The 25,546-nt window shown below is 40.1% G+C and overlaps 1 protein-coding gene across 1 annotated transcript in view; it reads right to left on the reverse strand.

The window, feature by feature from the left end:
* The window catches only part of TEX14 (testis expressed 14, intercellular bridge forming factor), a 74,721-nt gene that overhangs the window by 15,673 nt on the left and 33,502 nt on the right, over positions 1-25,546 (reverse strand). Inside the window, exons 15-28 of the mRNA XM_054585483.1 lie at positions 24,081-24,209; positions 23,798-23,886; positions 22,203-22,484; positions 21,253-21,353; positions 19,289-19,408; positions 17,640-17,706; positions 15,338-15,419; positions 12,646-12,708; positions 12,020-12,147; positions 10,906-11,111; positions 9,493-9,589; positions 8,311-8,385; positions 5,594-5,671; positions 4,782-4,881 (exon numbers count right to left, since the gene is read on the reverse strand). Coding sequence (XP_054441458.1) covers positions 4,782-4,881; positions 5,594-5,671; positions 8,311-8,385; positions 9,493-9,589; positions 10,906-11,111; positions 12,020-12,147; positions 12,646-12,708; positions 15,338-15,419; positions 17,640-17,706; positions 19,289-19,408; positions 21,253-21,353; positions 22,203-22,484; positions 23,798-23,886; positions 24,081-24,209 — 1,617 coding nt within the window. The remainder of the gene's footprint in view (positions 1-4,781; positions 4,882-5,593; positions 5,672-8,310; positions 8,386-9,492; positions 9,590-10,905; positions 11,112-12,019; positions 12,148-12,645; positions 12,709-15,337; positions 15,420-17,639; positions 17,707-19,288; positions 19,409-21,252; positions 21,354-22,202; positions 22,485-23,797; positions 23,887-24,080; positions 24,210-25,546) is intronic.

The raw sequence follows: 25,546 nt of genomic DNA on the forward strand, positions 1-25,546 counted from the left end.
CAGCCATCTTGCTGAGGCAGATCACTCCCCTGAGCAGCAGCAGCTCTGAGAGGACCCAATAACGCCACCCCCAGGAGGGACTCTGCCCCACCTTGTGGTGTCTAAGCCTGACTGCTGAGGGCAGAGTGACTAGATTAACAACTTAAGGAGACAGCCACAGACAGTAGATTCCTGGAAGTCTCGAACAGACTGCCTAAGGTCACACAGGGTCAACATCAGACATCATCAGAGGCAGAGCCAGAAAGAAAAAACAGCAGTCTCCTTCCATAGAAGTTCACACCACAAAGTCAGGAAGTCAAGACAGTTCAATTTAAGAAGGAGAAACAAAGAGAAGAGTCTCACAAATAATGGGAAGAAAAAGAAACCCCCTCCCCTAGTTGAAGGGAAAGGAGCAATCCCCACAAAGAGAACAAAATGAAATAGAGGCAAATAAATTATCAGATAATTGAGTTCAAAACAATGGTTCTAAGGAAGCTCAATGAGCTCAGTGAGCTCAAGAGAGAATTACAAAAAACTACAGGGAAACTACGAGGAACTTACTGCAAACTATATCAGCATGAAAAAGGACAGAGAAACTATCAATAAGAGACAAGAGGAAATGAAGAATACAATTTCTGAATTGAAGAACACAGTAGAAGGAATCAAAAGCAGGCTAGATGAAGCAAAGGATCGAATCAATGAGTTGGAGGACAGGTGGAAAAAAGCTCCCAGAAAGAGCAAGAAAATGAAAAAAGACTTAAAAAGAATGAAGAGGCACTGAGGGAAATGCAGGACAACCTTAAATATAGTCATATCCATATAGTAGGTATACCAGAAGGAGAAGAAGAGGAGGAAGGTGTAGAGAACCTGTTTGAAAAAGTAATGATGTAAAACTTCCCTAATTGGAGGAGAGAAAAAGTCATACAAGTCCATGAAGCACAGAGGATCCCATTCAAGAGGAACCCAATGAGGCCCGCTCCAAGACACATCATCATTAATATGGCAAATATCAAAGACAGAGAATCCTAAAGGCAGCAAGGGAGAAACAGGTAGTAACATATCAGGGAGCCCTGGTACGACTGGCAGCTGACTTCTCAACAGACACACTACAAGTCAGAAGAAAGCGGCAAGAAATATTCCAAGTCATGAAAAGCAAAGGCCTGCAACCAAGACTGCTCTACCCAGGAAGGCTCTCAATTAAAATGGAAGACGAAATAAGGAGTTTCCTAGACAAAAGAAGGCTAAAAGGATACACCTCCACCAAACCAGCATTGCAAGATATGCTACAGGGACTGCTTTAAGAAGATGAAGAAAAAGAGTCTATGAATACCCAGTTCCTTTCACAGTCACCAATACTTGATATTACCAATATTTCTAATACTTATTAATCTGTGACAAAGATGTGTTATTTTGTTACTTTATTATTTGTTGAAACTAAACCTGTTTTTGTATATTTCTTGCCTATTTCTATTATTTTTAAAAAGCTTTAAATGACTTTTTGGTATTCTTTATCCATTTTTTGATTAAATGTTTGTAGAATTTTTTCCCCCAAAAAACCCCTAAAAGCTATTAACCCTTTTTCAGATGTGTTGCAAATACTTTCCTATTCTATTAGTTGCCCTTTAACTTTTTTTATATGTATATTACTATATAGTCTTAAATGTTTAATATAGTCATATTGTCAATATTTTACTTTATAGCTTCTGGGTTTGAATATATTACTTCAGGGTAAGAAAAATTTTATTTTGTATTTTCTCCAAAAACTCCTTAGATTTTACATACTGATTTGTAACTCACCTGAATATATTTTGTATATTGTGTGAAATAGGGCTCTATATTTGTTTTATTTCAAGTAATAGTGTTCCATGCACCTTATTTGTTGAATAAGCCTTATTTTCCCCATTGATTTGAAATATCAATTTAATCATATATAATATTGTTAGACAGATATATACGTTTGTTTCTAGAATGCTCATTTTATTTCATTGATGTAAGTGATTATTTCTGTGCTGGTGTCATGTTGTTTTAATTGCTGAGACTTTATAATGGATTTAAATTATTTAATGTTTTACAATGGATTCTGACATTTAAAAAAATAAATAAAATCAATCTATATTGAAAAAGAAAAGAAAGAAAGAAAGAAGGAACTCCTACCTTTTCTGACAACATGGATGGAACTGGAGAATATTATGCTAAGTGAAATAAGCCAGTCAGTGAAAGACAGATACTGTATGATCTCACCTGTAAGTGGAATCTATTCAACAAGATAAACTAAGGAACAAAATAAACCACAGGCATTGAAACATGGAGCAGACTGAAAGTGACCAGAGGGGATGTGGAAGGAGGACAATGGGGGAAAGAAGGGAAAGGGTCTAGACCAAGAACATGTATGAATGACCCATGGACATAAACAACACAGTGGGAATTGACTGTGGGAGTCGGGGTGGAGGGGTGGGATGGGTGGAGGAGGGCAAAGGGGAAAAAACTGAGACAGTTATAATAGAATAAACATGATTAAATAAAAAGTGACTAAATCTCAAATAAATAAATAAGTAAATAAATAAATCAATAAAATGCCAAAGGATAAAGATTAAGAGAAAATCTTTAAAACAGCAAGAGGAAAAAAGTTAGTTACCTACAGGGAACTTCCATAAGACTGTCAGCTGATTTTTCAAAAGAAACTTTGCAGGCTAGAAGGGACTGGCAAGAAATACTCAAAGTCATGAAAAGCAGGGACCTACAGCCAAGATTGCTCTACCCAGAAAAGCTATCATTCAGAATCGAAGGGCAGATAAAGAGCTTCCCAGTCAAGAAGAAACCAAAGGAGTTCATCATCACCAAACCATTATTACATGAAATGTTAAAGGGACTTATTTAAGAAAAAGATCAAAACTATTAACAATAAAATGGCAAAAAATACATATCTATCAACAATTGAATCTTAAAATCAAACTAAGCAAACAAGAAAAACAGTTAGAATCGTGGATACAGAGAATGTGTTGATGGTTGACAGATGGGAGGGGGATGGGGAAGAAGGGATGAAGAGGTGAGGGGATTAAAAAGTACAAATAGGTAATTACAGAATAGCCTTGGGGATATAAAGTACAGTATAGGAAATGGAATAGGACTTATATGCAGGACGCATGGACATGAATGATGGTGGGGGAATTGCCTGAGGGAGTGGGGGGGTAGAGGGAGCAAAGGGGAAATAAATCAGGACAACTGTAATAGCATAATTAATAAAATATAATTTAAAAAAGTAATGAGACAGCAGCCCCACTTCACCCTGGCAGTGTGCTACAATCAACAGACCTGGCAGGCTGAGGTGTGTGTGTTTGGGGTGGGGAGGTAGCTGCTTTTATCGCCCATCTCCCAACCACCTTCTTCCCTCCCATCAAGCCTAACAACTCTGAGTGCTGTGCATCATGGTCAGAGGCCTGCCTGGGGAGGGCTAGTGCCCATGCCCTCTCACCCACAATGGATGTGGGAGGTAGGGAACTCGAGGTGTAGATTACAGCAGGGAGATGCTTTGAACCCAAGAAACACTGGCAGGAACTGGTTCTTGACTCATGACAGAAAAAGGTGGGGAACGGGGTGATGGCTAGGGCTTGTGCTTTATTATTTTTTTCTTTTATGAGATGTGAACTCAAGCAATTAAAATATGCATTTTATTTTTTTAAAAAAACCACAATATGAGCTATCACCTCATATCCATTAGGATGGCTACTATCAAAAAAAAAAAAAAAGGAAGACAGAAAATAAGTATTGGCAAGAATGTGGAGAAATTGGAACCCTTGTGCACTGTTAATAGGAATGTAAAATGGTGCAGCTGCTGTGGCAAACAGTTTGGTATTTCCTCAAAAAATTAAAAATAGATGTATCATATGATCCAGCAATACCACTTCAGGATATATAGCCAAAAGAATTGAAAACAGGGTGCCTTGAAGAGATATTTGTACATGTATGTTCACAGCAACATTATTCAGAAGAGTTAAAAGGTGGAAGCAACCTCATGTCCACCAACAAATGAATGGATAAACAAAATGTGATACACACACACATAAACATACAGTGGAATTAAGCCTTGAAAAGTTAGGAAATTCTGACACATGCTACGTGAATGGACCTTGAGAATATTATGTTAAGTGGAGTAAGTTACAAAAAGACAAATATTATATGATTTCACTTATATGAGATTATCAAAAGTAGTCAAACTCACTCTGGCTGGTGGATTGAGTTCTGACCTACCATCTGAAAGGTCAGTCACTGGATCAATTCCCAGTCAGGGCATATGCCTGGCTTGCAGGCCAAGTCCCCAGCCAATCCATGTTTCTCTTGCACATCATTTCTCTCACACATCAATGTTTCTCTCCCTTTCTTTCTACCTCCTTTTCCCTCCCTCAAAATAAATAAGTAAAAATAAATGCCCCTCCTTTCCAAAAAAAAAAAAAGTAGTCAGACTCGTAGAAACAGAAAGTAAAATGGGAGTTTCTAGGAACTGAGGACAGGGAGACATGGGGAGCTGTTCAATGGGTAGAGTTCCGGTTTTACAAAATGAAAACTTTCTGCAGATGGGTTGCATAACAATGTGAATATAATTAACGCTAGTGAACTGCACACTTAAAAATTTTATGTGTATTTTATGGCAATCTAAAAAGTCTTTTAAACCTTTTAGGAATGGGGTTATTAGGATAGTATGACAGACTATGTTTTCTCTTTGCATTTGTCAGTAGCAAAATAAAAACTAGTACAAACTAATATAGTATTTTAAATCCTTTCAAAAGCCCAGCTTTTTCTGTTACCTCTCTGTGTCCTCTTCTAGATCCTGAGTTTCTTTGCTCCAAGGTATGCTGCTATCTTCTTTTTTACTGTTAGTTCCTTGTTCTTCTAAATGACTTTGATCTAAAAAAATTTAACTTTATTTGAACAACAAAAAATAATAATTCGGAAAGACTGACTTAAAATGGAGTGCCAAAAACTTAGGGTTAACCAGTGGCCCCTTAAGTCTGCAATTTACTAGTTCCCCTCTTCCCAGGAGAGCAGGGGGCCAGATGGCAGTCTGCAGGGTGCCTCTATTCACAGCAGCTGCCTCTGGGATCTTGGGAGCTCTTTAGTGCCAAGTGAAGCTACAGGAAACCTTGCCTGTGCCAAGGTTCAAGAGAGAGGAAGCAGAGGAAAGAAAGGGCACAGAAAAGAGGAAGGAAGAGACCCTGAAAACAAATGCACAGATTTACTTGAGGACCACCCTGTTCTCACTTGTTAGATGTTTCTAGCCTGGAGCTCCAGGGAAAAAATTTGGGTGGGGAAGGGTAGTACCCTTTACTGTATGCCAGGCATTTTACACATGCTATCTCATTCTATCTTGCCAGCAGTCCTATGAAGGGAAGGGAACTAACATATGTTCAGTATCTTACAATGTACCAGGGGATGAGGTAGGAATTATCATCCTTATTTTACAGATGAGGGTGACTGAGGCTCAGAGACATTAAACAGTTTGCCATACATGCTATGGAGTCAGAATGGAGGCAGAGCTATGCCTGACCACAAGGTCCACGCTTCGAAGGGCAGCATCACAGAAAGAACCTGATGAGAAATACCTGGGTAGTTGGCTTACCGTTTGCACTGGTGCCCAGAGGACTTGCTGTGTTCTCACCCAACACTGTGGATGAGGCCTGCTGCTGCTTCAAGTGCTCTGTCCAATACAAAAGCAGAAGGCAACTTATTTCTTCCTTTGCATGTAACACCATTCTCTAGGGCAGTGATTCTCAAAAAGTGGTCCTCGGGCCAGCAGCCACACTATACTTGAGAACTTGTTAGATATGCAAATTCTCAGGCTTCATCCCACACCCACTAAATCAGAAACTCCGGGGTTGGGGTCCAGCAGTATGTTATTGAACTAGCCCTCCAGGTGATTCTGATGCCTGATCAAGTTTGAAAACCACTGCTTAAGGACATCAAACCCATACAATAAAAATTAAAATGACGACGATAGGTAATACTTGCAGAGCCCTATGTGGCAGGTATAGTTTATAACTTACATTAAATCAAGATTAATATTTGCAGTTAATTCTCACAACAACCCTATGAAATAAGTCACATTATGTATTGTTATTCCTGTTCAACAGATGTGGAAACAAAAATAAAGAAAGGTTAAGGAGGATAGTAAGACGTAGAAATAGGATTTGAATCCAGGCAGTCTAGCTCTAAGGTTTATGCTCTTAATCTCTATTTTCTAATCTTTCAAACAGTTTGTAACAGCATCAGAGCAACCCCAAATTTCCCCCATCTCTATTGGACTATATTTCATATTTTTATCTAGTTTATGGGAAAGACAGAGAGCAAAGAATATCTATACTTACCAGTTCCTAAGGAATTCTCACTAGACCAAGACAAGCATCTGCTAAACTAAGGTCTCTGCTTTGCATTTGCTAGGTGCTTGGTCTCTTCCAAGTGCTCCCAGTGCAGAGCAGAGAGACAGCTGAGAGGCAGCACAGACAGGAGCCCTCGGCTCGCTCACTGGCACAGCCCTGCTTTGTGCAGACACAGGTCTCTCCCTCATGCAGGTCAGGGAACATGCTCTGGTAGCTCCCAAGCATCAAGGGGCCCCATAAGGTCACTTAATATAATTTGAAATAAAAAGCTCATGCTATTCTTGTTAAAAGTAGTCCCTTGTTGATCTTAAAGGATCGCATAGTGTTCCAAAGGACCCTCCCCTTTAGGTCCTTGTCAGAAGCCTAGAGTTTTGGATGTGGGCACTCCAAAAGCACAGGTGTCAGCTCCAGGCCACTCCCCGAACCTCTCTTGAGGGGCAACAACAGAGTGATGATGTACAACAACTGGGTGGGAGCACCCATTATTTGGAGAAACTACCCAAATGCCTTCTACCCTTTTTCTATATGGAAAATTACTGACCCATCTCAAAGTACACGCATCACCTAGAAACCTGGCCCAGATAATTCCAGTAAGTAAAATGAGGGAGTGTTTGTGCAGAGCGCACTGGGATACAGCAGTGCCATGAGGCTGGAACCCAGGGGGAAGCGTGGTCACAGCTGCTGAAATGGGGAAGACAGCAGAATCTAGAGGAAAAGTATCACTCAAGTCAAACTGCAAAAGGGCCTACATGTACTGCCTTAAGCCAGCACCAAGGAACAGATGAGGCCTTAGCAGGACATGTGTGGCGATCTCTACTCTCACAAGCAGCAGTTCTATCGTTGTATTAGGAGCAACTGGAGAGGAGGACTTTGCAAGAGCTCCCTGGGGATTTAAGACAAGTCAAGTCGGTGTAAGGGTGAGACCCTGAGAGAATGATCCCAAAATCCTAGGACCTGTATGACTGTGAATTCAGAGGACGGGTGCAGTGAGGCAAGAAGGGTCTATGACTACAGAAAATGAATCTAAGGAAGATTCTGGCAGCTTTGACTGGCTCCACCCAAGTTCATCAGGCCAGTGGAGCTGGGGCTTGTGACAACATAGACAGTAGCTTTCTGTTGAGTCAGACCAGGTTAAGTCCTCATTCACCTTCCTCTTCCTGATGAGACATAAAATGTCTGAGATCCTGAAAACAAAGAGATGTCCCTCAGGAAATTCTCTAGGAGCACCATATCAAGAATTGAACCATCTGAGGTCTGATAAGATGTGTCCTCTGAGAGTGAGAGGCTGGTTGGCCAGTCTGTCAAGAAAAGAACAGTCAGGTCTTTCCTGGGGAAGCAAATCACCTACCCCAAATGTCTCTGTAATGTTTACTTCCAGCATTAGCTCAGCTGGGAAGGACCAGCCAATCAGCTACAACAAAAATTGAGCTGGTATTGCTCAACTTCTGGCTGAAAAGGATAATTCTGGTCACATTAGGTCTTGTGCCACTGACTTCTCTGCTCTTGGGAAAGTGATTTGTCCACAAAGCCAATACCTTCAATACCTCCTGCTAATGGCAAACAAAAGAACAGCATGTCTTGGCCTCGGTAGTCAGGCATCAGATCTTCAAGCTATGGCTGGCTTGGTTTAAAAAAAAAGACAGTTCCTTTAATAGCAGAAGTTCATCATAATAAACTTGAATGTTGTTTTTTCCTCTTCGAATCATTACCATGTACCTTCTAAGTAACAAAATGACAACAGACATAGGCCAATTATCCTGGCCAGGCTTCAGCAGTAATCTAAGGTCCATTTTATTGGAAAATTGCCCCTTCCTGAATTCTATACATTCAATCAGACCTTCAAAAGGCCTTCGGTACTAGTGCTCACATCTGAGACAAAGAACCACATTGTGGTCAGTGACTACAATTAAGAGGGCCACCAAATGAGTACAATACACAAAGTGTATTGAACATCCCTTACCAATTTCATCAAGTAGTTCCTGAGATGGAGGTGGTAGCTCATCAATGTGATGCTGCAAGATGGCTTCTACCAGTTCTTAAAAAAAGATAAAAGGGAAAATGACTTAACACCTTCCTGTACCTGCAATGGATTTTTCTAGGCTTCCACATGGATTTGACTTAGGATTTCTCAATGATGAAACAAACTAAGGCAGGAAGAAGGCTTCTTACACTAACAGTTATAGTTGAGATCTCCCAATATGTGAATAGCTTTTCTATCCCTTTTACTCCAAACTCTTGCCTACCTCATCCCTACCTCAGTATTGCTTAATCTGTGCCCCTTGCTCCCCAAGGATATTTGGTGTAGGGGAAGTGCAAATTTTTACTAAGAGGCTGGAGGCCCAATCTGGAACAGGGCTGCTGGAGGAATATAGATGCCCTGGACCAGGCAAATGAACAAAACACAAAGTAGAAAGCCTTTCTCTATCAATTATGAAGCCAGAGGACATAGGAGAAACCATACTTTGGGCCTTCCTCTAAGTGCTCAATTATAACATTAACCAAAACCCCCCAGCATAATTCACAAAAATCCTCCCCTGAGGGAGATTCTAGAGTTGTACCAAAGAAGCAAGACATTAAAATAATGTGGCAAAGGCAATATGCCTGTCTCAAGGGCTGTTAACATCCTCATACCCTCGGTTTGGAACTGTCTTCTAAGAATCTATTCAAGAAAAGTAGCCAAGGTGCAGATACAGATTTTTGCACAATTCTTCAACGTAAGGGCATGTTTAAGCAACATATGTAAAATGAAATATTATTTAGCCATTACATATATTTATAAATAATTTTTACTGATAAGAGGAAATCCTCAAAATATATAATCAAAGAAAACAGCAGGACAGAACTGATATACAACATGGTCTCAATTATGTTAAAAATATTTTTTAGTTTATTTCTAATAATATAAGAAAGATATGTATCAAAATAGTACAAGAGGTTAAAAATGGTGACAGAATACAGTGCTTTTCTTTTTTAAGCTCTTCTTTATTCTCCAAGTTTTCTACGATGAGTGTGTTTTACTTTTATAATTGGGGAAAATATGCATAGTATTTTTGTTTGAATCTAATGTAGCATCAAAGATGAGTCTAAGGCTCCTGTAAACTGGCTTCCTATTACGAGTGTGTTTTGACATTAAACACAGTACCTTTTGGCAGGCTCCTTTTGTGAGTGGCACGGAATGCTGTGTCAGGTGCCTTAGCATTGCTGGAGGGACCAGCACCAGTAAATGTAGATGATCTTTTCTATAAGACAGACATGAATATGGTAATTGACACATGCATTGAGATAAAAAAAGTCATACAACCCCATCATTTCCAACATTAAGGCTGTGTTTTGGGAGCATTTGAGCTCTTGCCTCTTGGCATGTCATCAATTTGGCTCAAATAAACTCTTATAAAAATATTTTTAAAATTAAGAGAAAAGACTGTCTCTTCAATCGAAGCCAGCTGTTTGCTGACTGAGTCAATTTCATTCAAATGTCACCTCCTCCAGGAAGCCTTCTCACCCCTCTTTGCCTCTGCAGCACTCAACTTACTTCTGTGTTACAGTTTTTCTCACAGATGGTGAGCTCCTTCAGGGCAGGGACTATGCCATTTGTATTCACGTTTGGATGCCTAGAAGAGGGCCTAACATGGTCCCTGGCACTTAGAACCTGCCCCATCAACAGTTTGATGCACGCAAGCATAAAATTCTGTATTGCCCTACTTTAGAGTGGAACCTTTTGTGTGTCAAATGCCCAAAGAAGATAATAGTTGGTTTTTCACTGAGGGCCAAAATCAGTAATCAAGCTGCTATAGAATGGTCAGTCAACAGGTTCTTTTTGTTTGTTTGTTTGTTTTTTTAGTGAATAAACACAACCATTTTATTACTTATGATTCTAGGAGTCAGAGTTTTAGGCAGTGCTCAGCAGGAACTGCTCCACATGTCATTTGGGGTGACAATGGTTTAGAGGACTCAAGAAGGTTTCTTTCACATGCCTGAGGCCTTGGTGGTGGCAGGACAGGGAGAGTCACATTGCAAAGGGGTAGAACAACAGGTTCTTAATGCAGATTACCAAGTAAGGAACTTGTAGTTTTCTTGAAGGCACTATACACATAAAATATGAGGGTGAGACAAAAAGAAGAAGAAAAAGAATAATGGTTGAAGGGGAGGAGAGAAGAAGATAGTATACAATGGAGTAGAGACTATTAGTTTAGGAGTTGAGAGAAGATGAATGTTAATCAAAACTCTCAGGGAACTAACCACAGAAGGCTTCAAGGAGAAAGCAGAACTCGGGCCTCCCCAAGTGGGTAGGATATGGTTAGAGAGAAAGGACAATGCAGGTGAAGGCAGCATCATAAGCTATGGCAGAGAAATTGCCAAACATTATCCCTAGGGGAAAGACAAGCACAAAAACCCAGGATCTATCTCACAATAAAGACTCAGAGAGGAGCCCCAGGGAAACCAGCTTATTTCTTGCTGTCTTGGTAAAACGGATTTGGAGAAATCATGGCACTCCGGATCATTGCAGCCTTTGGGCTGACTCCATGAGAGTATAACACAGAGCTAGTATACATACATGATCAGTTAGTCTTGAAGGGAGAGTTTCAGAGGAAGTAAAAAGGGAATCTAGGCTCTTTGCTCTCTCTCGGACAGTTGTCAATTTATCAGACAGAGTTGCAGTAGATTCTTGACTTCTCCAGCATGAGGTAGACCCTGTTTTCACCTGAAATGTGATGCTGTCAAGGCAGTCTTTATAGCAACTGGAACTTGAAGAAATTGTCCCTGTTTTAGAAAAGAGGGCAGTTAGTGTCTGAATCCTTTTATTATTATTATTATTATTTTAATATTATCAGTTGGATATGTGAAAAAATTGTCTTTTTAAAAAGATTTACTTATTTATTTTTAGAGAGAGGGGAAGGGAGAGAAAGAGAGGGAGAGAAAGATCAGTGTGTGAAGAGAAACATTGATTGGTTGCCTCTCACAGGTCCCCAGCTGGGGATCTGGCCCACAACCCAGATTCCAGTCCTAACCAGGAATCAAACTGGCGATCTTTCAGTTGGCAGGCCGGCACTCAATCCACTGAGCCACACCAGCCAGGGCTGGATCCTTTATATTAATTTAAAAACAAAAACAAAAAAACCCACACAACTCTGTAACTATAGCAGCGATTCTCCAAATTGTTAATAACAGAAATAATCACTGATCCAAGACACAGCTCCTTGAAGTATAAAAAATGACAGTTCTAAACTTAGTCATCAGAATAAAGGGAGATTATCTGAACTACATATATAGTGGAAGTACGGACCCCAGAAAGAGGATATGGATGCCAGGTGTATATAGTTGCAGGACTCAGAACTAGGCATGTTTAAGCACAAGGGGCTGTTTTAAGTCACAAACTCTAGAGAATGTAATGTACAATATTTGCACTAAACTCAATAGTGTTCAGGGTACAGAGTAATCTTTGCATTTGCACAACTCTACCACTAATGTAAAAACATATCCTTATAGCTGTTTAATAACCACCAGCACCACCCCATGGGCTTATTCCCTTCAGCTTTGGCCCTAAAGAAACACCTCTCAACTGTGAGAAAACATCCACCAGGTCTGCTGCCAAGCTCTGGTTTCCCAGAGCCAATGTGACAGGAGCTGTCACTCCCTCTCCCAAAATGTTTCTCCCTGCAGGTGATTACCTGGGCTGAGCGGAGTGCTGACGCTAGTAGGCGCATGATTTATTCTGGGTGTTTTGCATGAGACTTCCTTAAAAGAACCATCTTGTTCATAGGAGATACTAGACAGGTCTTGAATGTCTGTCAACGATCTAAAAAATTAAAAGAACACAATAACTGGGAAATGTGTGGAAAAATCAAACAATATATTCCTGAAAGGTACTTCTTAAGAATGTTCTTGACAAAAATCTTTATTTGGCAACAGGCCAGAATTAGAGAGTATCTTATAAATCTGATATATTTTAAAGAAAATATTAGAAAATATCTTACCAAGAGACACTAACTTTAAATATATCTTAGCAGCTAAAAATATACTATGTCTATAGATGAAAAGTGTCTATGTGTGGAAACCAGATTTAATGTTTATGTAAATATGTTTATACCTTAAGTATAAACATACAGTTGTTGCTATTAACATTCCTTGATTGTAAGATGCTAGTAAGATGCTAGTAGATCACATCTTCCTGGTGAAAGAGGAAACAGTCTCACACAAGATGGGAAAACTGTAGATTCTTACAGACAAGGAAATACTATTCCCCTCAAACCAAAACTTTACACAGTATCCTTAGGCAACCCTTCAGTGGCCATACATGTCTTTCCCTTTTGGTTCTTCTGGTGACTCCGTTAAGGTCTCCTCTTGTTCACCTTGTTCACTATAAGAGAGCAAGTGAGAAAATTATATGAATTTCCTGTCAGCTGAGTGCACTAAATTGGTACAAGGGACCAGCGTGAGAAGCAGCAGGAAGGGCACCAAGCGCAGAGGAAGAAAGCGTGGGTTCTGGTCCTTGCTCTGCTACCAACTAGCTATATGTTCTCAGGCATGTCTGGGCCTTGCTCTGTGCCTCAGTTTCCTCTTAAGAGACTGAATAAATACTCTCTAAGGATCAGCCCACCTGAAATCAGCTGTTGATGCTATGGGGCAGTGAGCAAGTTCCAGAGGAAGTCAATGGAACACCGAACTTTCCTGGCGATGGAGGCTGGAGCAAGAGGAACCGCCAAAGGGCCTGACCAGGTGAGACATCTTCCTGACACAGAGTATCAGGAGAGGCCAAGGGAGGCTTGCGCCAAAAAACGGCCAGAAAGAAATAGTGAAGACAAACTTGACCTGTTTCTACTTTAACCAGTTCTTAGTATTTAATTTCAATACTTGTTGAACACAAACCATAAGCCAGATCCCATGCTAAATCCTTCCATGTTTTCACATTTTTAATTTTTGCAGTAACCCCGTGCGGCCAATAATAAACAGGAAAGAGTATAGGCTTTGCATGTGAGTTGTGACTAATTCTGTTCACTAAAATATTTGTTTCTCCTTCCAAGCACACAGTAGGACAGCACTTTTTAGCCCTCCTAATTTACCTAAATAGCCATATGATTTGTTTTAACCAGTGAAATTAAGTAAAAGCGATGCAACTCTTGGGAAGAAACTTTAAAGGACAGTGCACAATTCACCATGTCCCCTTTTGCCACCTCAGCAATTATGAAAGCACAGAGAAGAAGCCTATTCTCAGCTGGCATCTCTGATAGAAGGCAATACGGCACAGACCCCTCCTGGCCATCCCATGATGGACATGGAGCATAAGCAAAAAAAAACTTCCACTGTTTTAAGCCACTAAAACCTGGCGATTGTTATGTAGCATAACCTAGCCTCTCCTCACTGATATGGCCACTTACTAACTGTTCAACCTTAGAAAAAATACTTAAACTCTCTAAACTTTGCTTTCCTTATTGGCAAAATGGAAATAACAGTAGGTACCTCAGAGGATTGTTATATGAATTAAATTTGACAAAACAAAGTATCTGGCATATAGTAGCTGCACAGGAAATAGTAACTATAATTATTATAGAAAAGAAGGCTGAAGCCCAGAGTGGGCAAAAGTAAGTTAAATGTTATTTACATCTATTATTAGGTTTTTAATTAAATTTTTTGCTATAAGATAATTGTATATTACCATGGAGTTTTAAGAAACACACTTTACCTAGTTTCCCTCAATGGAAACATCTTGTAAATTTACAGGACAGTATCACAACCAAGATATGGACAATGATACAGTCAAGATAGAGACATTTCTACCGCCACAAGGATCCCTCATGTTGCCCTTTTATAGCCCTGTTTACTTTCTGCCCACTCCCTATCTCTTCCTTAACTCCTAGAAATAACTCATTTGTTCTCTATTTCTCTAATTTTATCATTTCAAAAATGTTATGTAAGTGAAATCATGTAGTAAATAACTTGCTGGGATTGCTTTCGCCACTCAGCAGGATTCTCTAGAGATTTATCCAGCTTTGCACAGTGGCAGTATTGTAACCAATGATCGCTAACAGAGATTTGTCCAGCTTGTCATATGTGTCAACAGTTCATTCTTTTTCATGGTCAGGTAGCTCATTTGGTTAGAGTGTCACCCCCATATGCCAAGGTTGTGGTTCGATCCCTGATCAGGGCACATACAAGTATCAACCAATGAAGGTATAAATAAGTGGAACAACAAATCAGTGTTTCTCTCGCTCTCTCCCCCACTTCCTCTCTCTAAAATCAATACAAATAAATAAGTAAGTAAGTAAATAAATAAATAAATAAATAAATAAATAAAGCAGCCAGCCAGCCAGCCAGCCCGCCCTGGCCAGGTAGCCCACTTAGTTAGAGCATCATCCCTATATGTATGCCAGCATTGTGTGTTCAATCCCCAGTTAGGGCACATATAAGAAAAAATAAAATAAAAGTAAAAAATAAATTAAAGTGAAGTTTAAAAATGAAAGACAAATAGTTCATTCTTTTTTATTGCAGAAGAATATTTCATGGTATGGATGTATCTCAGCCTGTTAAAATAATTCACTTGTCAGATAAAACCTGGGTTTCCAGCTTTTGGCAACAACAAAAAAAGTAGCTATAACTTTCACATATGTATTTTTGTGAACATAAGTCTTCATTTCTTTGGTCTAAATGCCCAGGAGTTATATTATTACTTTTAATCTCTATGTCAACATTCTCAAAAAGGATTCTTATTCCTATTTTACAAATAGGGAAACAGAAGAAAAGGATTGAGACTTGAGCAATGTCACATGGATAGAAAGACAGTCAAAATCTGAATACAGATAATGACTGCCTTTCATGACCCCTCACAATTCAGCTAAACAAGTCCTAGCAAAGCTAAGCTGCCAAAGCTAAGTTTTAGACCATGGTGGCTAATACATTTTAAGATGAGGAATATACAAATATGGGGCATTGTCATCAATTAACATTACTTCTATGAGTCTGAGGTTATGAATAAAATAATAGCACATTACCTTTGTAGAGGTTGGAATTGAGACCTGGTCAAAACTTCAGCATTCTTTCCAATGTTTTTTCCAGTCTGGACCATTCTTTCACCTGAAAGAATAAAGTAAATGCACTTTTTAACAGAATTTTGGCCAACTCAGATTATTATTTTCATTCCCTTCAATTTCCCTTGGACTTATCCAGAATGAGAAATAATCTTGATAAACAAAAGCGTTCCCTAATTGGGTTTGGATTGAGTGCTGAGAAGAGGTTTTTGCTCTGAAAGTTTATTTTCCTTGCTCAGAGGGGAGAACTCTGACACTCAGAATACAATCAAGCCATTTTACTGGCCTTCCAGTTATAACCACAGTTATTTCTGGAGACAAATGTTGTTTTGTCTTGTCAGGAAGGCAAACTGACCTGGTTCCGGTCAACAGACACCAGGGGGCGTTGAAACCAAGAGCTGCTTGTTCACTCAAGATTCCAAATAGAAGAGGCCATTAGCTGGGGTTTCTCAGAGTGCTAACTGTGCCTCTTGGCCATCAAATATCACTTAAGGAGTGGGGGTGCGGTCTTGAGTACTAAAAAGCTAATTCACTATCTTCTGTTTTCCTTGGCATCTAATGTCTTAAGTTAGCCCACCCCAAATCTCAGTGAGACACTGTGCAGTCCTCTGGGCAGACAGGGCCAGTATCCCTGCTCCTTCCCATCACTGTACTGCTGGGGTTTACAGAGAGGGGGACAGAGCAGCCCGCCCTGTTAGCACATGCTCACGATCCCCCTGCCATTCCTGAGGTTCATGCAGTCTGGTGGGCAATGAGGGGGCCCACAAGAACAATGCCCCCTTTAGCAGGTACCAAGGAGCTCTGAAACCCCACCAGTGAAGATGCATTGGGGTTTTTCTTCTTGTGACCCTCTTTCAAATACCTAGAAAGCATAAATTAATTCCTAATAAGCACAATTTAGAGCAGGAGGGGAACTCTAATGAGAATTTAGAATCTGACCATTTCCTTTCCTTTATACAAGGGGAAAGTAGGGCCCTGGAGTGACGTGAGTTGCCCAAGGTTATGCAGGGAAAGAAATCAGTGGCAGAACTGGGCTTGGAATCCAGCATGTGTCCAACTGTTACCCATTTCATCACCTGGTGTACAGCAGGTGTATCAGAGCTCTAGTGGAAAAGGGGGAAGGGAAGGGCTGAAAGAATGAAAGTAGAAATCAGAGGTTTCTTCATGTACTGCAGATGTTTGGATCAAACTAGCCCAGGTTTTCTGACCTGTCTGCCCCACAACTCCTCTACGCCACTCGAGCTTCTTCTAAACACACGCAAAGCAGCCAAGTACAGGCCAGGCTCACCCAGGAAGCAATCAGGGGCAGAGGCTCCACAGAAAGAAGTGTGTGGCCCAAGACCTAGGTCTGGGGGCTTATAATGCATATTATTCTGACAATTTAACTGTTCATCTAAAAGCTCAGAGCTCCTTAAAATGCTCCCAACTGTGATTGGGACTGGATCAGGTTAGAGGTGGACACTGGCATGTGCAGCAGGAGGAAGAGTGTGTGAGTTCCGGACCCAAGCCCACCCTGCAAGGCTGGGTTAAGAGTGTTGAGACATGACTGTGGACAGCTACGTGGATTGGTTGACTCTGGTTTTAGAATATATGGTTGCACACCTTAAAAGAGCAAAAGTATACAATTTTTAAAATGTCTGTATCAGAATCAGTGGTTTACTTATATCTTGTCCTGTGCCAAACCCTGGCTGCTGATCCAAGGTTAACTTCCTATGTAACCGAAAGCAATGGCTAAGCTATAGAGAACCTAAGGCCTCCCAAGGGAAGGATGTTATGCTAACTGTGCACTATTGGCTGTTATTAACTCTTCTCAAGGAAAGGAAAATGATGGTGAAACTCTGCCTTTTGGGGTCAAGAAGGACTTAAACCTACTTCTAGTTTTTGTTGTGTGAATAACTAGCTGCGTGGCCTTGGGCAAACCCCTTGGGTCAGCTCGGCAAAGATAACTAAAAAACTAATATGTTCCATGAAGGAGCCTGAACTCTTATGAAAGACTAGAGGAAAAAAAAAGAAGCAACAACCACAACACAAGACATAAGAACTCCGGGGGAGGTATAAATGACAAGATGTATGGACGTCTTGAGGCTGTTCAGGAGCATGAGATTTATTCTAATGAGGGGAAATCAATGAGCTAGGATTTCTCATCTGTATATCTAAAGACTGGAGGAGATTATCTCTAAAGACCTCTCCAGCTCTAAACATCTGTGTTCTGACACAAAGTGAAGGTAAGTGATTCTCAAAGGAATCTGCCCTAATGGCTTATTACCAGAGCCTTGATGTTGGGCAAATGCATCTTCTATTTCTTCAAAATCTTCTTCTATAGGACTTGAGGTCTACAAAAGAGAGAAAGGAGGTTCAATGAAGGCAGACATATCATCAAAAGGTTGAGAGGGAATTTCCTGCTGTTCTTAAACCTTGAAAATCTTTGTAAGATTCCTGCATCTTTTACAGAAAAATAACAAGCCTGCTTTGCAGACACTAAGTACTTATTTGTATTATATATTACTTCTCAACGACTCCCCCACCTTCCATTTTAAGGAGGAATTATGTGACCATTCCCTTCATCATTATACCCTCCTCCCCCAACCTTCCAACAAAGATGTTTTGATTCCTGGAAGCTTTATCAGAAGAGCCAAAGAGCTGGAAAATGGCCCAGACTGCAAAGTTACTTCATGGGATAAGAATTCAGAACACTGGTTTGAGGGGAGGCAATGATGGGGAGGGGGCACAAAGTAGGTCTTTTCTGGAACCGATAATGTTCTGTTTCTTGAGCTGAGTGCTGGTCACATGAATGTGTTCAGTTTGTGAAAGTTCATGAGCTAAACAATTAAGATTTGTATTTTTTTTCTGAGTTATACTTTTTATATGTGTATATATTAATGTATACATACTTTATATTTTTTTATTAAAATTTTTATAAGGTCACAGTCTGCTCACAGTAAAATCGAGAATTGTTAAAGAATAATAGAAAACTGCTCTGAGTTTTCAAAAGTATAGACAAGTAGAAGTGATGCTTTTTGATGTATCACTAAATTCTTATCCATCAAATGTTATAATTGACATGTATGATCTTCCCTTTCCTCTACCCCACCTTCCATACTGGTAATAAAAGATCCAAAAAAGGTGGCAGATTAGTGGGGAGGTAAGGTAGAAATTATATAAGTAAATAAGGGAATCCAATGAGTTTCACTTTATAAATAAAAATATTCTGTACAAATAGGTATTTGCAAAAGCTAGGGAGATTCCCAAGAAAGCCTGGTGTACTGGACAGCTTCATATTTGCTGCTGAACCCTTGGCTCTAATCCTGGCTCTCCAACCGCTCACTAAAGCTTGGTAGACCATGGCTAATTCCCCACATCTGTGGATCACCAGTTCTTCTTCACACAGAAGAATAATAGCAGGACCTGGCTCCCATGTACCAAAAGGTCATGGATTCAATTCCTAGTCAGAGCACATACCAGGCTTGCAGGTTTTGTCCCTGGCTGGGTAGCATCTGGGAGGCAACCAATTGATACTTCTCTTTCTCTCCCTTCCTCTCTCTCTAAAATCATTAAAGGTATCCTCAGAAGAGGTTTGATTAAAAAACAAAAAGAAAGAATAATAGCAGATCTTCTCTGTCCCCAGAAATGATCTATAAATTAGGTAAAATGGAAAAAAAAAGCTTAAAAAAAAAAGTAAAAAGTGCTGTACAAATAAATGCAAAAATCACAAATTTGGGAGAAATTACATTTGATCCCTCTGCTCTCAAAAGTCTTACTTTTCAGATCTTTTTTCAAAGGTCATGAAAACACTGATTAAATCGACATTATGTAATTTTATGTGTAGGCTATTTTTCCTCAGTAAAAATAATTTAAAAGAAATAAGGCACTGGAGAAAGCTTAAAATGTACCTTACTCTGAAATGTAAATTTTTACCTCGAGAGCTAAGTCTTCTTGAGCAGTCGAGGAGTAGAAATGTTCGTTGTCTGGAGTTAAAAATTCATCTGTTATGTCCTCAGAAGACTCTGGTGAACAAGTTGATTGCTCGGACTGATCCTATTAGTAATGCAGGAAATCACTTTTAAATTGGTGTTCTTCATAAAGAAATCCCTTCGCAGTTGGATGTAGTGTCAAAAATGTGATTATCTAAGGCTCTGACTGGGTGATCAGTTGGGTAGAGCGTCAACCTGATACACCGAGGTTGCGGGTTTAATCCCCCATCAGGGCACATACAAGATTCAATCACCACATGCATAATTAAGTGGAGCAACAGATCAGTGTCTCTCTCTCCTTTTTTCTCTCTCTAAAATCAATAAATAAAATAAAATAAAATAAAATAAAATAAAATAACCCAGCAGTCAGGGTGATACTCTTTGAGCTGGTCCTTCCTGCCTGCTTGCACACCTGCCTCTGTTCTCCTTCCCCAGAGTGAGCTATGAAGGTAACACAGTCCATGTATTGGCATCGTCCTCCATGGGAGAAGGCTGAGGCTGCTCAGAAGTGGGGAATCCCTTGGGTGTTGTTACAGTTTAAAGGCAAGTGAAGGATAAAGATTTTTAAAATAGCAATCTCAATAGTAAAAATAAAAATGAAAAATTTTAACATTAACAGTTATTTCTTCAGCATCTCCACTCCACCTCTTCCTTTTTTGCTTATTTCCATATGTTCAGGTCCTGATCCCCACATGACAGACAACTGGCTCCTTTCCTCACCTTCAATCATCCCTTTGCAGAGTTTTTATAGTTGACTTCCTTGGACACTGCATTTGCCACTCACTTCCTCTTCCTGGGCACTTAGCAGTTGCTAGTCCTCTCATGTCAAATTGAAACTTCTCAGACGAGCCTGGCCTCCCATACCTTCACCACTTTCCTGACAGACTTGTTTCTCTAGTAAACCAGTCTGCCTAATACAGCACATCTTGCCCTGGCTGGTGTGGCTCAGGGCCTTGAGCACTGGCCTACAAACCAAAAGGTCACCAGTTCGCATCTCTGTCAGGGCCCACGCCTGGGTTGTGGGCCAGTTTCCTGGTTGGGGGCGCACAAGAGGCAACTGATCATCCTTTTTCTCCTTCCCTTTCCCTCTCTCTAAAAAATAAATAAAATCTTAAAAAAAATATATGGCACATCCTTCTAGTCATCACATGATAGAAGAAATAAATTATCCTGTGAGTGGTTTATGTGCAATGATAAAATACAATAGTGTGTTCTTTGAAAGACCTAAAATGTTATCAAAATTTTATTTTCATACTGTTTCATTCTTGATTGCTAGTTATATTCTTTAAGTGATTGTGGCCCCATGTCAATGATGATAAAAATTTCTGGTTCCTCAGTCTGGCTGGACTGTGACCCAGCTGCAGGTTTCAAGGATGTGTTAAACCCCTGCAGCAAAGCTGTAACCTCAATGATAACGCTAGAAAATGACTGAACCTCACAGATCCTGCTGAGGCTCAGTTGTCAGGCAGGAACATATTCCCTCCACTGAGTTAAGAGCTGAATTTGGGCTTCAGAGGACTTCCAGGTAAGGGACCTCTCATCACAATCCTGGCCTTGCTTTTCCTTCTCCGATCACCAGCTTTGGGCTCTAACCTCATGCTGTACTTTGAGAGCTGGTCTTGTCTATCAAATTAGATGGGAAGCTCAAGAGCCAGAGCTGAATCTGATGCTTGTCTGTGCTGCCCTCAGCCTCCAAAATACACAATGCTTTGTGTTCAACTGATTCAAAAAGTAATAGGCAGGGAGGTAAAGCCTTCTTCATTCATGTCAAAGACATGAGGACACATACTCCAACAACAAAAGAAAGCACTGCAGATATCATTTCAATGTCATAATGCGTAACAACAACCCAGTTCCACTTTATTAGGTCCTCGGGTTCAACTTGGCTCTCCAGAACATACTACTCACGCTGCAAGACTTCTCAATGACCACAGATGCTTCAGAACTTGCTTGAAAGACTTCATTACACTCTGGTTGCTCACTTTTTGTGGCACACAGGTGCCTGATACCTAAAGATTATAACACAAACAGGGCCATGGTCATTCAGTGGTGTTAAGAGAGCATGGAAGGGCGAAGGGCAGAGAGAGAGAAGAGGTGCATGTGTATTCTGCCGAGGGTCGCCATGGCCCAGGGGGCCAGGTCAGCTTTGGTCTAGGGAGTGGAGACTTAGTTTCGCCTGGCCACAACATGCAGCCCCAGATCACCTACCCTTTTGTTCACCTACCCTTTTGTTCACCCAGTCAAGAGTGAAACTTGACAAGGAACAGATTTTAAACACCAACGAAACCTAGGCCAACAGGTTTTCTACCTAAAATAAATGATTTTAGATGTGCCTATCTTTGACCTGCAAACAACTGTGAAATAATATCGCATGCCTTGACTGTAAGCAAGCTCCCAGGTGGAAGTACACAGGCTTCAGTTTTAACCTGCAAATCTATAAAGCGATGATAGCCAAAGGTTCCTCAGGTGTAGACTCTCTAGGAGTCAGTAAAATTTTTCCAGCTTAAAATGCAATGCAAAGAAATGAGCAGTAGGGAGAGGCTGTCCACCGCTGCTCTCAGGTAAGGAAGGTTCAATTCCTTGCTAGGTTACACCCAGTACCAGGTTCAGTGCATGGGAATTTTTTTACTTTATTTGAGAAAATGGGTCGGCTCCAGCAATAGAAAATCTCATGAATCTCTGGGTTTCTTTACTTGCAGAAAGGACAGTGGGGTCAAAGGGATATCCTCCTTTCCCATGGAATTCAGGAGAGAAGGAGAGGAGACCAAGCAAAGGAACTATTCCAAGAAATTTACATATTTTTGAGAGCTGATTACTTGGTAGAGTTCACCTATTGCAATTCCTTCAACTGAACTTACTGGTGAAACTTCCAGGCCCACACCGACTGCCATGCTGGTCATTATCACGGTCGCTGTTGTCTGTTTTGTCACATTTGTCATTTTCTCCTGGCTCATCATTTTTCCTGGGATACTCTACAACACGCTGCCACATCACATTGTCAGGGTCCATAACTGGGGGCTTCCGCAAGGGATCAGGCTCATTTTCAGCCTCATTCTCTAAAGCCAGATTACTCTGCGGATGCCAAGGAGGCAGAGCCAGCTGCCCAGTAGCTGCTTTCTCTGCCATTTCTTTCACCTCCACTGGGTACAAGAGAAAGTCATAGTTAAAACAGCACTGTGAACATAGGAAATGAAAGCTGAAAGTTTTGATTCTCAGAGATCTATATAATACTTTCATAGTTCATACTGTCACAATAAGTGCCTTTTTTAAGAATTGTATCACCCTCAGCTTACCCTATTTTGTTTGAAGGGGAGGGGAAGAGAGAACTGATGACGGAGTGAGGACAGGGCAAAAGAATTTCAGTTAGTTACAGTCCTTATTGCTGAATCCCAGGCAGCAGAGAACTTGTAGAGGGACCTACTTGCTGTGAAGATGTTAAAACAGAGGGACATATGAAGTCTGTAGGGATTCTACAAGACTCGATTTGAGTTTGTTTAGCCTTTCTAGGCCATGATGAGTTCATATTTTGGGAGTATGCATATATATATATGTCTGTGTTTTCATTCAAATATTCTATACTTTTGCTAATGTCACTTAACATTAGTGTTAAAACAAAACAAAACAAAAATACCATGGAGTACTGGCTGGTGTTGCTCAGTGGATTGAGTGCCACTTTGTGAACTAAAGGGTTGCTGGTTCTATTCCCAGGCAGGGCACATGCCTGGGTTGCAGGCCAGGTCCCCAGTAGGGAGTACGCAAAAGGCAAACACACATTGATGTTTCTTTCCCTCCCTTTCTCCCTCCCTTCCCCTCTCTCTAAAAATAAATTTTAAAAATCTTAAAAAAAAAAAAGTGGACATAGTATCCTTTAAGCTTACAAGATAAAACTGATACAAAAGGCTAATGCCCACAGGATATGTCAAAGTGATGCTTTCTACTTTAATAATGGTACATATATTAAATACCTATATAGTATATTTTTACTATACTTGTTATATTATATTAATACATAATAGAAATATTTCTGCCCTGGCTGGTGTGGCTTAGTCGACTGGATGCCAGCCTGTGAACCAAAGGGTCACCAGCTCTATTCCCAGTCAGGGTACATGCCTGGGTTGTGGGCCAGCTCCCTAGTGTGGGTCGATGTATCTCTTGTACATCAATGTTCCTCATCCTCTCTTTCTCTGTCCCTTCCCATCTCTCTAAAAATAAATTAATTAAATTTTTAAAAAGCCCTTTTTAAAAAAAGAAATATTTTTTATATGGCTTAGGAATAAAAAAAGCATTTGTCTTCTGCAGTTAGTAATCAGAAAGCCCTTGTTTTTGAAATGGAATGATCTAAGAGAAGAAAAAAATGAGTGCAACACAGGCTGTGTATTTAGAGATAACAGCCAGATTAGACATATTCTTTAAATTTCATTTTGTCCAACAGAACCCATGACTTTATACTCACTTCTCCATTTTAAGTGTAGCTTCCCAACATCTTCATTCTTTCTTGACTTTGCATTGTGTATTTCAGAAGGCACAGATTCCATGTTGATCCTAAATTGTACAGGTTTTTTGGAGGGGGAGGGGAGCAGGGTAGATACAAACATGTCAGTTTGCTCAAGTTCTTGACATACCAGCTCACCCAGATGACGGTCTTGTTCTCTGAGCCGTTTCTGGAGTTGCACTGACTCCTTCATGCCACCAGAGGGCACCAGGCTCCCCAATGTTCAGCTAGTGAGACTCCTTACCTGGTAGACCCCTGGATGGGGATGGATGTCAACGGAGGTCCCTTTGGGTGGTTGGACAAAGTGAAGAGTGCACTGTTCAGCTGTGTCACTTTGGCTTGGGCACTGGACTCACCCCTAAGCTTTCCCTGGCTAAGAAATTAAAGGATTGGGTTAGAAGATCTCTAGGGGTTTTTTTTTGTTTTTGTTTTTGTTTAGTTTTCAAGTTAGATTTCAAAATAAAAGTGCTCTTGGGTAATTTTTATAAGTAGAAGAAACACACAATTGAAATAGTTCCACCAGACAGAATCCTGGTCCCTATACTGTTGCAGAGGCCCCTGTACCCCTCAAAGCCACAGAGAACTAGTGATGATTCAGTAACTGTTCCTGCCCTTTGATCAGAATTTTCTGGTAACAGGCCCACCTGCATATCAGCGATAGCACAATAACTAACATTTGTAAAGATGGACTTAAGGCACCAGGGATCTTAAAGACATTCAGAGGTCTTTAGCCTAGTTTCATTGGGTTCTAGATCCTGACCTGTGATTGGTTGTCTGACTCTGGCAAACTTTAATCTCTCTGGACCAAGGTTTCCTCACCTGCAAAATAAGGGAGTCTCTTTTCCTCTAAATAGCCCATGATGATATATATTTTATCACCTCTTAAACTAACTCTAGAAAATGTGTGATCTGTGTCATGTACATGAATTCCCTGTTATCTGGAATGCCCTATTCTCCCACTGGACTAGAGTGCAGAGACTATTGCATTGGAAAAGTCAGAACTGATCAGCTTCTTTAAAGAGCAATTAGGCAATATCTATCAAGAATTTTTAAGATGTCCAAACCCTTGACCACTATAGTAACTTTGCTTCTGGGAACCTATCAAGGACCTAATCTGAAATGTAGAAAAAGCTTTACTGACAGATCAGTGTGGCTCTATTCGTAACAGAAAAAGTAATGAAACAACCTAAAATTCAATAATGGGGGGAATCCAACAATTTCAAAATAAATTTACATTACAAGGGTGTTTTTGATAACATGGGATAATGCTCATGTTCTAATCTAAAGTGAAAAATCAGGATATAATGTTATAATTAAAATAATATAATCGGGATATAATCAAGATATATACATGTAGTATAAAGTTGTAGATCATAAATTTATATTAACCAATGCTATCTCAATAAATTTAATTTTTGATAAAGATATATATGTATATAATTTTATTTTTAAAATCATATAGAAAAACGACTAGGTGGATTGGTAGCAAAATGTTAAACTTTGGTTTCTTTTCTTTTCTTTCTTTCTTCTTCTTTTTTTTTTTTTTTTTTGGTTCTTTTGGAAGAAGAAGGTAGAGCTGGGCAGGGAAGGCCACAACCACAGCTTTTGCTTTGTCATCTAATGGTTTATACTGGCATCCTATCTGCTGCTATCAATGATATAAGTGCTAAGCCTTCTGATGTCAGTTAGGTGGTTTTTCGGTGATTCCCT

This window comes from Pteronotus mesoamericanus, unplaced genomic scaffold (genome assembly GCF_021234165.1).
Source record: "Pteronotus mesoamericanus isolate MK-2021 breed Mesoamerican mustached bat unplaced genomic scaffold, CSHL_Meso_final contig_84, whole genome shotgun sequence".
NCBI classification, from domain to species: domain Eukaryota; kingdom Metazoa; phylum Chordata; class Mammalia; order Chiroptera; family Mormoopidae; genus Pteronotus; species Pteronotus mesoamericanus.